The sequence below is a fragment of the Alligator sinensis genome, unplaced genomic scaffold, assembly GCF_000455745.1.
Source record: "Alligator sinensis unplaced genomic scaffold, ASM45574v1 scaffold60_1, whole genome shotgun sequence".
Taxonomy (NCBI): Eukaryota; Metazoa; Chordata; order Crocodylia; family Alligatoridae; genus Alligator; species Alligator sinensis.
Window position 1 is genome coordinate 5102269 of NW_005841858.1, and position 13124 is coordinate 5115392.

At 43.2% G+C, this 13124-nt stretch overlaps 1 protein-coding gene across 9 annotated transcripts in view; it reads right to left on the reverse strand.

Moving 5' to 3' along the window:
- IFT80 (intraflagellar transport 80) overlaps positions 1–13124 on the reverse strand; it is a 150868-nt gene that overhangs the window by 60253 nt on the left and 77491 nt on the right. For all 9 annotated transcript variants that reach the window (XM_025215145.1, XM_025215179.1, XM_025215168.1 and 6 more), the window contains 2 exons: positions 9277–9366; positions 8311–8448 (listed from right to left, as the gene is read on the reverse strand). In XM_025215145.1, the coding sequence (XP_025070930.1) occupies positions 8311–8448; positions 9277–9366 (228 nt within the window). The remainder of the gene's footprint in view (positions 1–8310; positions 8449–9276; positions 9367–13124) is intronic.

Sequence of the window (13124 nt, forward strand, 5' to 3'; positions counted from 1 at the left end):
CCCTGTGCGGCCCTGGCTCAATGCCCCGCCTCCACCCACACACAGGGAAATGCCAGGGCTGAGCCAGGTGGCTGGCAGTGGTGGCACTGGAAGTGGAGGGTTGGTGAAATTTGGGGTGGATGCAGCATCCTCCCAGTGCTCAGTGCCCGCTCCAAGAACAGCCCCTGCCGAGAAGAGCCCCATGCAGCCCCGGCTGCAGCCCTCCCCTCCCTCACCATGGGGGACATTGATCTGTGCACCCCCCCACCCATGCCCATTCCCTCACCCCTCCCCTTCCATTACACTGGACTTACCAGCTAAAGGCAACTGCATCAGCAATCGGATCAGTATCAGCCAATATGCCTCATTAAATATCGGCTATCAGTATCAGCCCCCAAAATCTCTATCAGTGCACCCCTAATCAGTCATGGGCGCATTTTGTTTTATTTAAAGTAATCTTGGATTCAGGTAAATACAGAGTTGTAGTACTTCTCCAAAATACAAGTTTTATTCACAACTAACACCTTTATTTACCACTTTTATTAGCCCTACAAATTTTCTCAAGACTTAAAACTTGAACAAAGTAAATTATGATAGAGCTATACTTCTCTGTCTGGTTCCATAATAAAAGTCCTGACAACACAATCTTATTTGTAGCACTAAGGATGCTACACTATTAAAAAGTAAAAAAAAATTGCTATGGAACAATATTTTCAAGCATTTACTAGGTATTCCAAAGGCTTCTATAAAGTTATAATAATCAGAACTGTAGCCAACCAGCCAAAGACATCTAGAAAGAAATTACATTAAGTATAATAGACTTAGTCAAATATATATTGTATAACTTAAATAAAATGGCCTCAATTACTTCTACAATAAAGGGTAACTTTTTCTGATGTACACAACCATTTAAAAAGATGAACTTATACACTGATGCATAAATAACTGCTTTCATTATAAAACATGCTGACAACCTCGTTGAACATAGTGATGAAATTAAGACCATAAAAACATGGTCAAATGGCAAGGGTTAGATGTAGATCAGCCAACTACCTATTAGAACAAACTAATGACACTTACAAAGTGTTTAAAAAAAATGAAATCTCTTGTTCAGAAGCAGATCCAGGATTTTACAGAGTGGGGGCATCAAGAATAGCCACCAGTGCTGCAGGGGTTGTTGCATCCCTCACTCCCAGCCTCTTCCTCCTCCCACTGAGGCGGTAGACTGTGGCACGGAAACAAGAGTTGGGGTTTTTTTTAAGGTCCCAAAGCAGGTAAGAATTCTTTCCCATTTCCCTCCCTGTTCGGAGGCATGCCCCCTAACCTTCTTTCCCTTCTCTCTCTCACCTGCCACTGCCATTTGTCCCTGCTGGCCCAAAGGTGACAGGAGCTCCTCTCCTGTTCCAGCTGGACTGCACAGGAGCTGGACTGAGCCCAGCATAGCAGTAGCAGCAGTGGATGGGTTACTTCTCCTCACACCTGCTCCCAGGCTGTCAGGGAACACCCAGGGAACCAGGCAGGGAGGGGGAACCCATATGTCCACTGCCATGGCCACTGCCTGTGCCATGGTCCTGTGCTGAACCTAACCCCCATGCAGGCTGCCTGTTGCAGGACAGGAGCTCCCCTTTCCCCCAGACAGCGGGGACATAGCAGCAGTGGAAAGCGGGGGCGGGGAAAGGGGAATGACAGGGGAGGGTCCCAGATGCAAGGGATGTGCCTCTGAGCAGGTAAAGGAAGAACATGGGGCAGGGGGAGAGGGGAAGGATTCGTACCTTCTTCAGGGACTGAAAGTCTCAGCTGCTGCTCCTGCCATGTGGTCAGAAGTGGGGCTGGGGCTGTGCCACTGCACTCCCTGTGGATTGCCCCTGCTGTTATCCAATCTAGCTAGCATTTGGTGATTATCATAACAATATGAATTTATCTGAACTCAGTACTTCATTTTGAAAACTTGTGTAAATGGCTATAGTCACTTCTTTCATTTTCTAAAGCAGTGTTTCTCAACCTGTGGGTCTCAACCCAAAAGTGGGTCCCAAGAATATATGAAAGGGTTGCGAATAAACTTTAAAAATGGATTCTTTGTTAAAGAAAGAGAAAAACTGTGTTTTTTCCCTTGCAAGCTGTCAAAAATCCAGACTGCAAGGGGCTGCTTGGGGCTCCCCATGCCCCACACACTGGGGGCCTGGAGCCTGGGGGCAGGGAGGCAGTGGGTCAGGAGTAAGGGGCACTGGGTTGGGACTGGCCACCAATATTTTCAAATGGGTCCCGGTACAAAAAAGGTTGAGAACCACTGCTCTAAAGCATTGACCAATCATCATCATCTTCAACCTTATAGGTGTGATCAATCTCCTGAGACTGCATTTGTGGAGAAATAGTAGTGGATCTCAGTCTTCTGATTTCTATTTCTATTTCTACATTACTTTGAATATGGTACCGTGATCAGTAATGTTAAACAAAGTGCTGAAAGTTCCAGGATGTCAATCACTAGGCATAAATGAACATTTTAAGCATTGTTCTCTATTTATGGAATCAGATTATTAAAAGTTGAAAGAAACAGAAGAAAAAATTAAGTTAAATTCATTAACATAATGCATTTACTTCTTAATTTTTGTGCCTGCAACTCATAGGAGTGTTCTCAGGTAATACATACCATGTCAATGTTATATGGTGACCATATAAACTTTCAGTTACAAGATGCAAGCAAAACAAATGTTTTTAAGTGAGAAAATTACCAGTAATTTACTCTTCCCTTTGCTAGTTTATTTTGGTTTGTGCTTTATACATAAAACTGACAAAATAAAGAGGCAGGCAAAAAGGAAGAGAAAACGATATGAGGAAAAATTACAAGCTAACATAATTTATGTCTCATAACTAAATATGCATGCTGCAGAAGGGTTAATGATATGCGTACTGCCTGATGGTTCCCTCGGGAGCAATTTACTGATACAGCTCCATTACATCAGACACAATAAAAATGTCTGTGTTGACCAGTAAAGCCAGGTCTGGTTCTCTTCAAATGCTATCACACTGGTGGCATGTGAATCATTCTCCCTTCTCCCACAGTACTAACATGACTAAGTCTTTAGCAACTATTTACATTTAATGTCAAGGAAAAAACTTTCATGAAGAACCAAGACTTCTGAGGCTAACCTAATAAATTATTGTAGCTGTCTGTTCAACAGTAGATAGCATCTGGCATTAGCTACTGTAAATGTCTTTCCTTCTTAAGAGTGGTACAGTAAAACAGGTAAAGAGTCAACCTTTTGTAAAACAAAACTAATGCATTAAAATGCTGACAATGCCCACATGCTGTCATCTGCTATGATGATTTAGAAAAGTTATGTGTCATAGCCAAAAAAAATTCCAATGCTTTTAAATTTATTTTTGCATATTATTAAATGAATACCTATAAAATGAAATTCTCACTTTTATATCTAATAAACTGAATGAATCCTCTGAGATTAGGCCTGACACACTGATTCTCACACACAGAGTAATTGTAAGGATCTGCATACTTGGCGTGCAGGGAGGAGGAGGGGGAAAGAATACATCCCTCTTCCAGCAGGCCTACCCTCAATTCCACCTTTCTATTTTTTAAACAATGTACCTTTCAATTATAATAATAAATAAAATAAAATAAAAGTTCTGTTAAAAGCAGAAATAGAAGAAACACATACGTTTTATTAATGCAGTATGTCAATTACACAAGATGTTCAGAAAAAATATTTTATATATTTGTACATGTGTATATAAACACTAGCATATATAAAATATATTAAACATGAATTAGTGTACTAAAGAAATATTTTATTTTAATACAATTAAATTGTGTGTGTCAAAGCAAGGGCTTCTACGTAAGTAAGTAAACTGCATATTAGGATATGCCTTCCTTAAACACAACAGGCTGTATAATCAAAACTGTGAAATTACATATATTGCAAACACAGTTTTTTTAATTTCACAGTGCTTAGTCTATTATGATTTCCTTATAAACTATTGCACTTTGTAAAAAATCTGAGACCACCAAAATACTCCTAAGACAAAAGGGATACTTTCTCACTTGGAAATAAGCCTCTTTGAAGAAATCCTATTGCAGGATTCTCAATTTTGGATACTGCAACTAAAAAAGAAAGGCATGAGTCCCTTAGTTTAATATTTTTTATCCTTGAGGCAATAATACATGGGCCTGCCTGCTAACCTGCCTCCCTGCAAACACATTGACAACTCCACCCAGTAACTCAAAATTTAGAACCAGCCAGCAACTCCCTAGAAGTATTTCAAAATAATACATTAAAAATAAATTAAAAATTAACACCATAAAACAAAAACAAAGTGAAAAGAAAACTATACAAAGTAACCATGTAAGACTCTGAGGAAAACTAAGAGAGAAAGAGAATAATGTCAAATGTCATCAAAAAGGCAAAATTACAGGTGGATAATTTTCTTTTCCTTAAAGATAATCATCACCAGATTCTTGCTCGTGAAGGGTAAGTAGCTCAAGGGATTTCTCAAAACAAAAAGATAATGAAACACAGAACAGGCAGCAGAAAATGGCAAGGCAACCTCAGTTTCAAACCTGAAAGATTAGAATAGTCTGGTCAACACGTACACTGCCAGCTAGGTTTTCTAAAAGTGGCTCTAATGCAGAAAAGACAACATGGAGAGAGAGATTTGAAGCTGTCTGTTGTCAAGCAGGTGTACAGCCAAAATCTCAAAGGTCACCAGTTCTCTTCTTGTGCCTCCTGTGGCCAGTATTCTTCTAAATGTTTCAGTGAGGATGGAATTTAGTACATCATCTTGGTGCATCATGAAACTGAGAACAAGTTATATTTTAAAGAACAATGATTCAACACACAGCAGGCCACTAGCCCAGAACAATGGTAAGCTGAATCTATTGGACCTATGGAAAAATTAGTTGGTCAAGTGTGATGCCAACAGTTAAAATGTTGAGATTAAAAAATTAAAAGTAAACTTCTGTTTGAAGGATCACATCAGTAGCATAACTATGGGTCGGGCAACTGGGACACAAGCCCTGGGAGCTGACTTGATGGGGCACAAGTCACAGCCTCTGCTGGCCCAGCTGCTGCAACCACTGCCTCTGTTGCCCCTGCAGTGGCTATAGCCCAAGACACAGAAGCTTCTTGTTATGTCTCTGGATCAAGCCTTTGATGTAGGCATCAGAACAAATGTAAGGGAGTCACTTAAATGTGCCCCCAGAATCCTGATGGCTCTAGATACTCCTGAAGGTCATACTTTTCTTGATCAACTGTCGGGCAGTAGATGCTTATACATATCTGACATTCATTGGTCAAATTATCATTTCCTTAAGTTTCATCCTTTAGGATTAAAGCAAAGAACGGCTTCTTGAAATAAATATGTGAAAAAATATGCTCGAATTGCCAGGTGTCTACTAAATTAACGAGCCAAAAAATATATCTCGAATCAAAACTGGAAAGTGTTAATGTGTTGGATGAACATTTTGAACACTAGCAGTGCGCACTGTGAACAAAGCCATGTCCCAAAGCACGAGCTTTGTAATACTAAATTAAGTGAAAAATAGCAAAATAACACTAGAAAAGAGCACTTAGAGGGGGGGGGGGCAATAATAGCCTGTGTTGTTGAGGCTTGATGTGATGTGCTGATAATATCTGAACCAAAGGCTGCGGAAGCACAGGAAATCCACAAAGGCAATCAGGTCAGTCAGTGTTCTAGAGCTACCTAGTTTAGAATACTGAAAAATGCACATGAAACTCTATTAAATATAGTTTTAACTGGACTAGCTGAAAAAACTAGGGCAACAACATATAGTCGGAATGAAAAGCTGAGAGTCAAAGAAGAGACCATGGCATCTTCCTCACAGACCTCATTCTCTCCCCACAACTGAGATGCAATGATGAAAAAGTTCTATAGGATGACTGTAGTGGTAATAGACAAATGCACAAGTGTCTGGGTGACAGAACCTTACACAACCCGTTACTGATACCATTGCCTCACAGAAAAGGAAAGACCACTTTTAGCTAGGGAAGTTGTGCTTCTATCTAGCTACAGAAAAGTGAAATGCAAGAGTGAAACTCCTTTGGGGTTACTCCCCTTGAAGGAGGGTGGAGAGAAGCCTCTTCTCAATTGTAAGAAGATTTTGCACACCAAACTTGGAAACCAGTGGGGACCGACTTTTTTGGCAGCTACAAATTAAGCCTCATGCTTTCTAAGTGCCACTTTGATACCTTTCCCCTGCCCTATCTACTGCCTTGCTGTAGTTCCCTGTTCCTTCTTGGTTCTGCCGTGTGCCACACACGGGGTGCCCATGCCACGTGCGGCACATGTGCTGCAGGTTGGTCATCCTGTTGTAAGGCATCCACAAAATATAGTTCACAAGCAAAATAATCAGGATGTAATAATCAGAGATGAGGTGGAATCATGAAGGGCAAAATGTAACCAAGGAAGTTTATCCTATGCAAAACTAAAACAGTGGTTCCCAAACTGTGGCACGCGTACCACCAGTGGTACGCAGATGACCTGGAAGTGGTATGCAGAAGGCTGGGGGGAGGGGCTGCACACACCCAGAGCCCAGCAGCAGCCTGCTGCATACAGCCAGGAACACAGCACCCAGTGAGTGGAGGGGAGGGGGGGGGGGCAGATCAAAGACCCCATGGTGAAGGAGGTAGGGGGCAGAGACTGGGGTGAATGGGGCCCCAAGGCAGGTGGTAGGATCTATGCATGGGGCAGAGGTGGGCTGCCACTGCACGCTAAGCTCTGCACCAAGCTGCTGCTGGCCCAGGAGCTTCATGCAATGCCATGTGCCTGCTGTTCACTGGCTACACTGCATCCTCTGTCTGCCTGGCAGCATGGTGTCCTGTGTGGCTTCAGAGGCAACTGTAGCATGGTGCAGAGCACAGCAGCAGCCCATTGCTCCCTAGAGGTTTTCTCCCCTCAGGCCAGCTCACCCTATCCCAAGGCAGGGCTGCCACAAGGTGGCCTGGGCCTTTCCAGTGATGCGGGGGACTCCCCTCGATGTGTGCACCCCAGGGATGGCATGGGGGAGCATGTGCCCCCCTGGATCTGTGTGTGGAGGGAGGCAAACTGCACACTGGGCTCTGCACCACATGGTGCTGCCTCCAGACCGCCGCAGGGTGCCATGTGCCTGCCACTGTTGGGCAGGCAGAGACACTCAGCCAGTGCATGGCACAGACACAGCATCCTAAACAGGTCCGTAGGCAGTGGCAGCAGCAGCACAGTGCAGAGCCCAGTGTGCAGTATGCAGCATGCTACCACCCAGGTCCGTGGGACACATGCCCCCCATGTCTGCCCCAGAGTGCGCACAGCCCCTCCCCCGCATTGCCCATGGACCTGTGCGGAATGTCATGTGCGTACCGCATACTGGCCAAGTGCCTCTGCTCGCTTGGTGGTGGCAGGCACATAGTGTCCCGCGCAGGGAGTTCCTGCTGCGGCCCAGTGGCCTCCACCCTGCTTGCGCTGCACCCAGCACACACAGGCAGAGCCAGGAGCCCACCAAGTCTGAAGTCCCGCCCCGGCCAGGCGGCATTCCCCTGTGGGCAGGGCGGCTGTGCCCCATGCCCGCAGAGCTGTGTGACCCGAGCTGGGCCCCAACTCTAGTGCTGCTGAGCACCCCTGCTGCAGCCAGAGTCTGCAGAGCCCTGGGGGAGCCCCTACTACCCGCCCGGCCCCCTCTCTCCATTTATGATTATCATAGTGCTTAGGGTCAGAAGGGACTGAAACAGATCATCAGGTCCGACCCCCTGCCCCGGGGATTATTAATTATATTAATACAGGTGCTTCCTGCTGTGTACCCTCTGCCCCAGTTTTGTTTTTCTGGTGTGCCTGCACTCCAGCACCTTACAGGGTACATACTGCCGTTTTTTCGGTACTCCAGCCAAAAATGTTGCCTACCCCGGTTTACACTGTCTTTTTTTTCAATTTTCAATTGTCTTATATGGCTACCATAACTGATAAAACAATGTTTTATAATTACTAAATGTTTTGATGTTGTTTTATTACATAGTCTGTTACATATGCATATGACAAAATTGCTGGTGGTACTTAAGGCTCTGTCTTTTCAAATTGGTGGTACTCAGTCTGTCAGAGTTTGGGAACCACTGCTCTAAAGTGTTCATAAAACACCAGTAAAACAAATGCAGCAAAAAGACCAAGAAGACAGATCTTAGCCACGTGCATTCAGTGAAAAGATACCAAAACCCAGGACTATTCTGAACCAATTAAAATGTGTGTCTGCGTGTGTACATTCTTAGGAGCATTTAACATATCATTAATAAACTTGCATAACATCCCACCTGTTCTGTCAGAATTGCTACTTACCCCAGTTTTATCACATAGACGTAAAGTATGGAAAGATCCTACAGCAAATAATTCTCCATCCAGAGCCCAGGCAACAGAAGTTATAGGATATTCATGAGGCTGTGAACTGTACAGTAGACGACCATAACTATCCCATACCTCAGAAAGAAAATATAAATTACTGTCTGAATTTATTTTGGACATGCCATTATTATTTTAGAGGTATCGTTTTCCAATTTTATCGCATTTTAAAGCTGCAGAACTATCTGGTCCACTTTAAAACCATTTAAAGCCATTAGCTAAACCAGACAGTAAATTAATTTAACTGTTTTTTCACCATCTAGAACAGGAGCCAAACCCTGTATACTTTGCAAAAAAAAAGTCCCATTAAAGTTATATTTGGAGTACAGGATGAGCCTTTCTTCTGAATATCATCTTTCAAGATTTTCACAGCAACAAATGCTCTGATGAGTGACAATCATATTTCTAAACTATTTTAATACATTATTCTCCATCTTCTCCTATTTGGTGAATATATTACAAAAATAATTGTTATTCTAATTATTAAAATTAAATTAAAATAAATTCACAATTAAGGGATAAAACACAACACATATCCTCTATCAGTAACATACAGCAGAATACCTTGTAAACAACTCCAAAGCAAATTACTTTTATTTAGCTAAAATAGGATAAATGGTGTTTCCCTATTAACTGGGAATTTATTTATTTTTCTCAAGTTCTTAGTCTTAATTCTTTCTTCAGTTTCTGCATGTTCCATTTTCCTTTGTTTAGTTCAGTAAGGATTTTTTGCATAAAATATTTCCTATTCTTTTTCTAGCTTATTCTTTAAATATTTTCACCATTTTTATATCTAATTAGTTTTAAGCTTGGAAAGTCTTGTGAAGACTGGAGAAAGCCAGTAGTGTCTTACACTGTTAAGCAACTACTATTTAAAGATGTTTAAATAATTTAATCAATACACACCTTGTATTTACAGTCTTCACCAGCAGACAGGATAAGATCATTGACTGAATTCCAATCAACTTTTAAAATAACTCCATCATGGGCTTTCCACTGGGAGAAAAAAATAAATAAGTACAGACTTAACAAACCTGGAAATTGCTTTTAATATTATTTTTAGTTCTTATTATTTATATTTCAGAACCATTCATAGGTCCCAATAAGGACTGTGTTCCATTTGTGCTTAGTAGTGAACAAACACAGTAGATGCTGTCTTTTCTGAAAGGAATTACAAGACAATTTTAAGCTACTTTACTGATAACTTACTAGTAAAATCATCTTTTAACATGATCCTCAAATAAATGCTGTGCTAAGGAATATCACAGATTAGTATCCATTCTTTGGTTGGAGAAAGAAATGTTCAGAAGCTGTAGAGCTACTGGATGTGGCAACCGTCAATCCTCCTGGATCATTATGTGTACATGAGGACTACCCAGACCTTTGATGCATATGCCTAGGCAGAATTTTTTGGAGGAGTGGAGGCTGCCCAAACCTTCCATACTCAATTTAGGCTACCAAGACAGAATCCATGGACCAGATTGAATCCAGATGCTTGGTACCTACATGACTGTAGTTGCATAATTGTCTGGGAATTGAACCCAGGTCTCCTGCATGGTAGACAAGGATTCTACCACTGAAACACAGGGGATTCCTGCTAGTGAGTGTATGTTCAGGCAATTAGACAGATCTGCTGAACAGTGCGTAATCTGACTTCAGTGTTGAGTGGGAGCTTTTGGTGTTGCCATAATACTAACAAGAAAATACCTACAGACATGATCACCAAGAATTCATTTTTCCAGTTAATATAATGCACATTAAACAAATATTTTTTTAATAAAAAAAATCCTAGTTTTTATGAGAGTTTGATCATAAAACTTCATATTAATCTTGTTTTTTCATATTAAGCCCAAATATATTATCAACATTTGCTTTCAAAATTACTGATAATCTCTCTCTCTCACCATCTCTCCAGGGGGGATATCCAAGCATCTTTGAACCTCACCAGAATTTAGCTTATTAATGCATCTCCACTGAAACTACTCACAACGTTCAAAATGTTTGAGCATCTTCAAACCTCTTCCCCCCTTTTTTTAAATGACAAAACAAAGTTTATCGTGTTTTCTCTCCCCAAATATGAACTCTCTCTATATAAAAGAAAAGAAGCTGCAGAGTCAGTAAAATATTCTACCAGCATTTGTTTAGGAGCTGAGCATTCCTCACAAATACTCTATAAAAACTGCCTGAACTCACTATCAATAAAATGTTTATACCACATTGTACCACTACTTGTACCAAATATCACGATGCAAAAAAAAAATTAGAAATGTTCCAGAAAGTTTTAACATAATATTGGGATTATTTTTGTATCTCTATACTTTTAGAAAGTCAGACTCCCCCACTTCAGTAAATCCACCTACCTGTAAGGCATTAGGAGGAGAAAAAAAAAGGTAACATGTTTAAGACCTCTAGAATTATGCAGTATTTTTGAATCTTCAGGAAATCGTGCCAAATGCTATATGGGACTCAGAATAATATAAAGTTCCATTTTTGTTTCTGATGGCTTGACTAGTAGAAATGGTCCATATTTCAAAGAAAGAAAGAAAGAAAGAAAGAAAGTCCACTAAAACTGAAATCTCCACTCTCCCACAAGAATATTATATTTACTGTATATAAGATGACACTCTAATAATTAGATTCTATATATGGAAAAATTATACATTAGTTAGAATTTTCCAGGTGAAAAAAAAACTCATTATCAGGTTTGCCTTGAATTTGTGACCCTCCCACTGCTACAGTAGGGAAAATAAATCTGGGGGAGGTCAAGTAGCCTCCTTCCCCTCCGACACTTACTCCTGCTCACATATGCCAGCTTCTTCTCCCTGTAGTCTCTTGTCCCCTAAAATAGTCAGACCCTGCTCTCCCTGAGCAAGTGGAAGCGAGGGGCAAACTGGAAACACTGGGTGTGTCTATACAAGACACTTTACTGCTTAGTAGAGCAGTTTACTATGCAGTAAGTGTGTGTGCATCTACACATGCACATGCTTACTGCTCAGTAAACTGCTCTAATTGTGAGTAAATTTGCTACCTGCAAATGCAAGTAGCAAATTTGCTTGCAATTAGTTACTGTGCAGTAGTGCTTGTGTAGATGCCTGACTGGGAGCAAAAGTGCTCCTGGTTAGCTGGGCAGCAGGGGGTGGGAAATTGCTCCCTGCCTCCAGGAGCTGCCTGCTGCCAGGGTGGGCTCTGCCACTGAAGCCTGGATGGGAACTATGTCCTCCTGACCCAGCAGCAGGGAGCTCCTAGCTGGGGAGTGAGGGCTAAGAGATCCTTATCTCCCAGCCCCTGCTTCCCCATTACAATCATGGACAGGAGGGCCTGGGAGATCCTTATCTCCCAGCCCAAGCTCCACAGTTGCAGGGCTCAGGCTGGGAGATTCTTTTCTCCCAAGCCCAGCTCCACCACACTGCTGGCGCTGGGACATAAGTATCTCCTAGCTTGAGCCCCACAACTGCAGAGACCCTGTGACTGTGGAGCTGGTGCTAGGAGATAAGGATGTCTCAGCCCCTGCTCTCCAATTGTTGAGTGGGGTCTGCTGAGCCTGTCCCCCACTCAACTCCGTAATCACAGAGCTGGGCGGGGAACAGGTGCACACCTGGGCTGGGAACAGGCTGTCCAACCCCCACCCAGCAATCACAGAGTAGGGGCTGGGGACTGTCCTGATCAGGGGCAGGTCCCAACCCTGTTTAGGTGATCAAGGCACAGGGCTTGGAAAGAGCTCCAGGGCTGGGACAGGTCCCAGCCCCCTGCCCCAATCTACTGGTGTGTAGCTAGCAGCAAGCCCAAAGCTGGCCAAGGAATTCCTGCCCAGTAGGGGTTCACTGCTACCTGACCCAAGGGGGGACTGGAGCAGGGGCCTGGGACCTGCCCCTAACTCTTTCCAAGCCCCATGCCCCTGATTGGGGAGCCAAGGCCAGGAGCTCCCTGTGGGGGGACATTGTCCCTGCCCAGGCTTTGGTGGCAGAGCCTGCCCCAGAGGGAGACAGACACCTGGGAGTGGGGAGCAATGTCCCAGCCTCTGCTAGGAAACAGCTGTCTCCTGGCCCCATACTCCCTGCCAGCCCCTGGGCTAACACCCAGGGGGAGCCTAAAGCTCCCTCTGGCTGCAGCAGGGGGGCAATACAGGGTCGATGGGGGTAGAAGCAGGTTGCTGCCATGAGCAGCAAATCTTCTCCCGAGTCTCTGCACGTGTAGATGCCTGCCCAGGGGCATTTACTTGAAAGTAAACTTCTCCCAGATCAAATGCATACATACAAACCCCCACTGACTTTGAAATAAGTATGCCTGTACCCATAGACTTAGTTCATCCAAAATTGATGCATTTTACCATTTTTGGAAACTGCTGCAAGTTTTAGCACAGGCACTCCATAAACATGCTTTCAAGTAGCACTTTGGTACCTACAAACTATGCATGATATTAGTTCAAATACCAAAAGCTCACTATTTATCATCAGGAATCCTAGTTTTCCCTGATAACAAAATCACAAATAATCTTCTAAAAAAATCCCACACATTCTGTGCTAAAACCCCCAAAATTCATGATTAAAATTAAAGGCTCCCCAACAGCTCTCCCACAGCCTTGCTGGTGTCCCCCACAGCTCTGCTGGTGTCCCTCACTCCCCACCCATGGCCCCCACAGCCTTGCTGGTGCCCCTTGTCCCCCACCCGCAGACCCTGCTCCCCCAGCCCTGCCAGAGGGGGTCCCCAGCTGCCAAGGGTACGGACCCGGGTCTGCAGCCACCTGCCTCCACTCC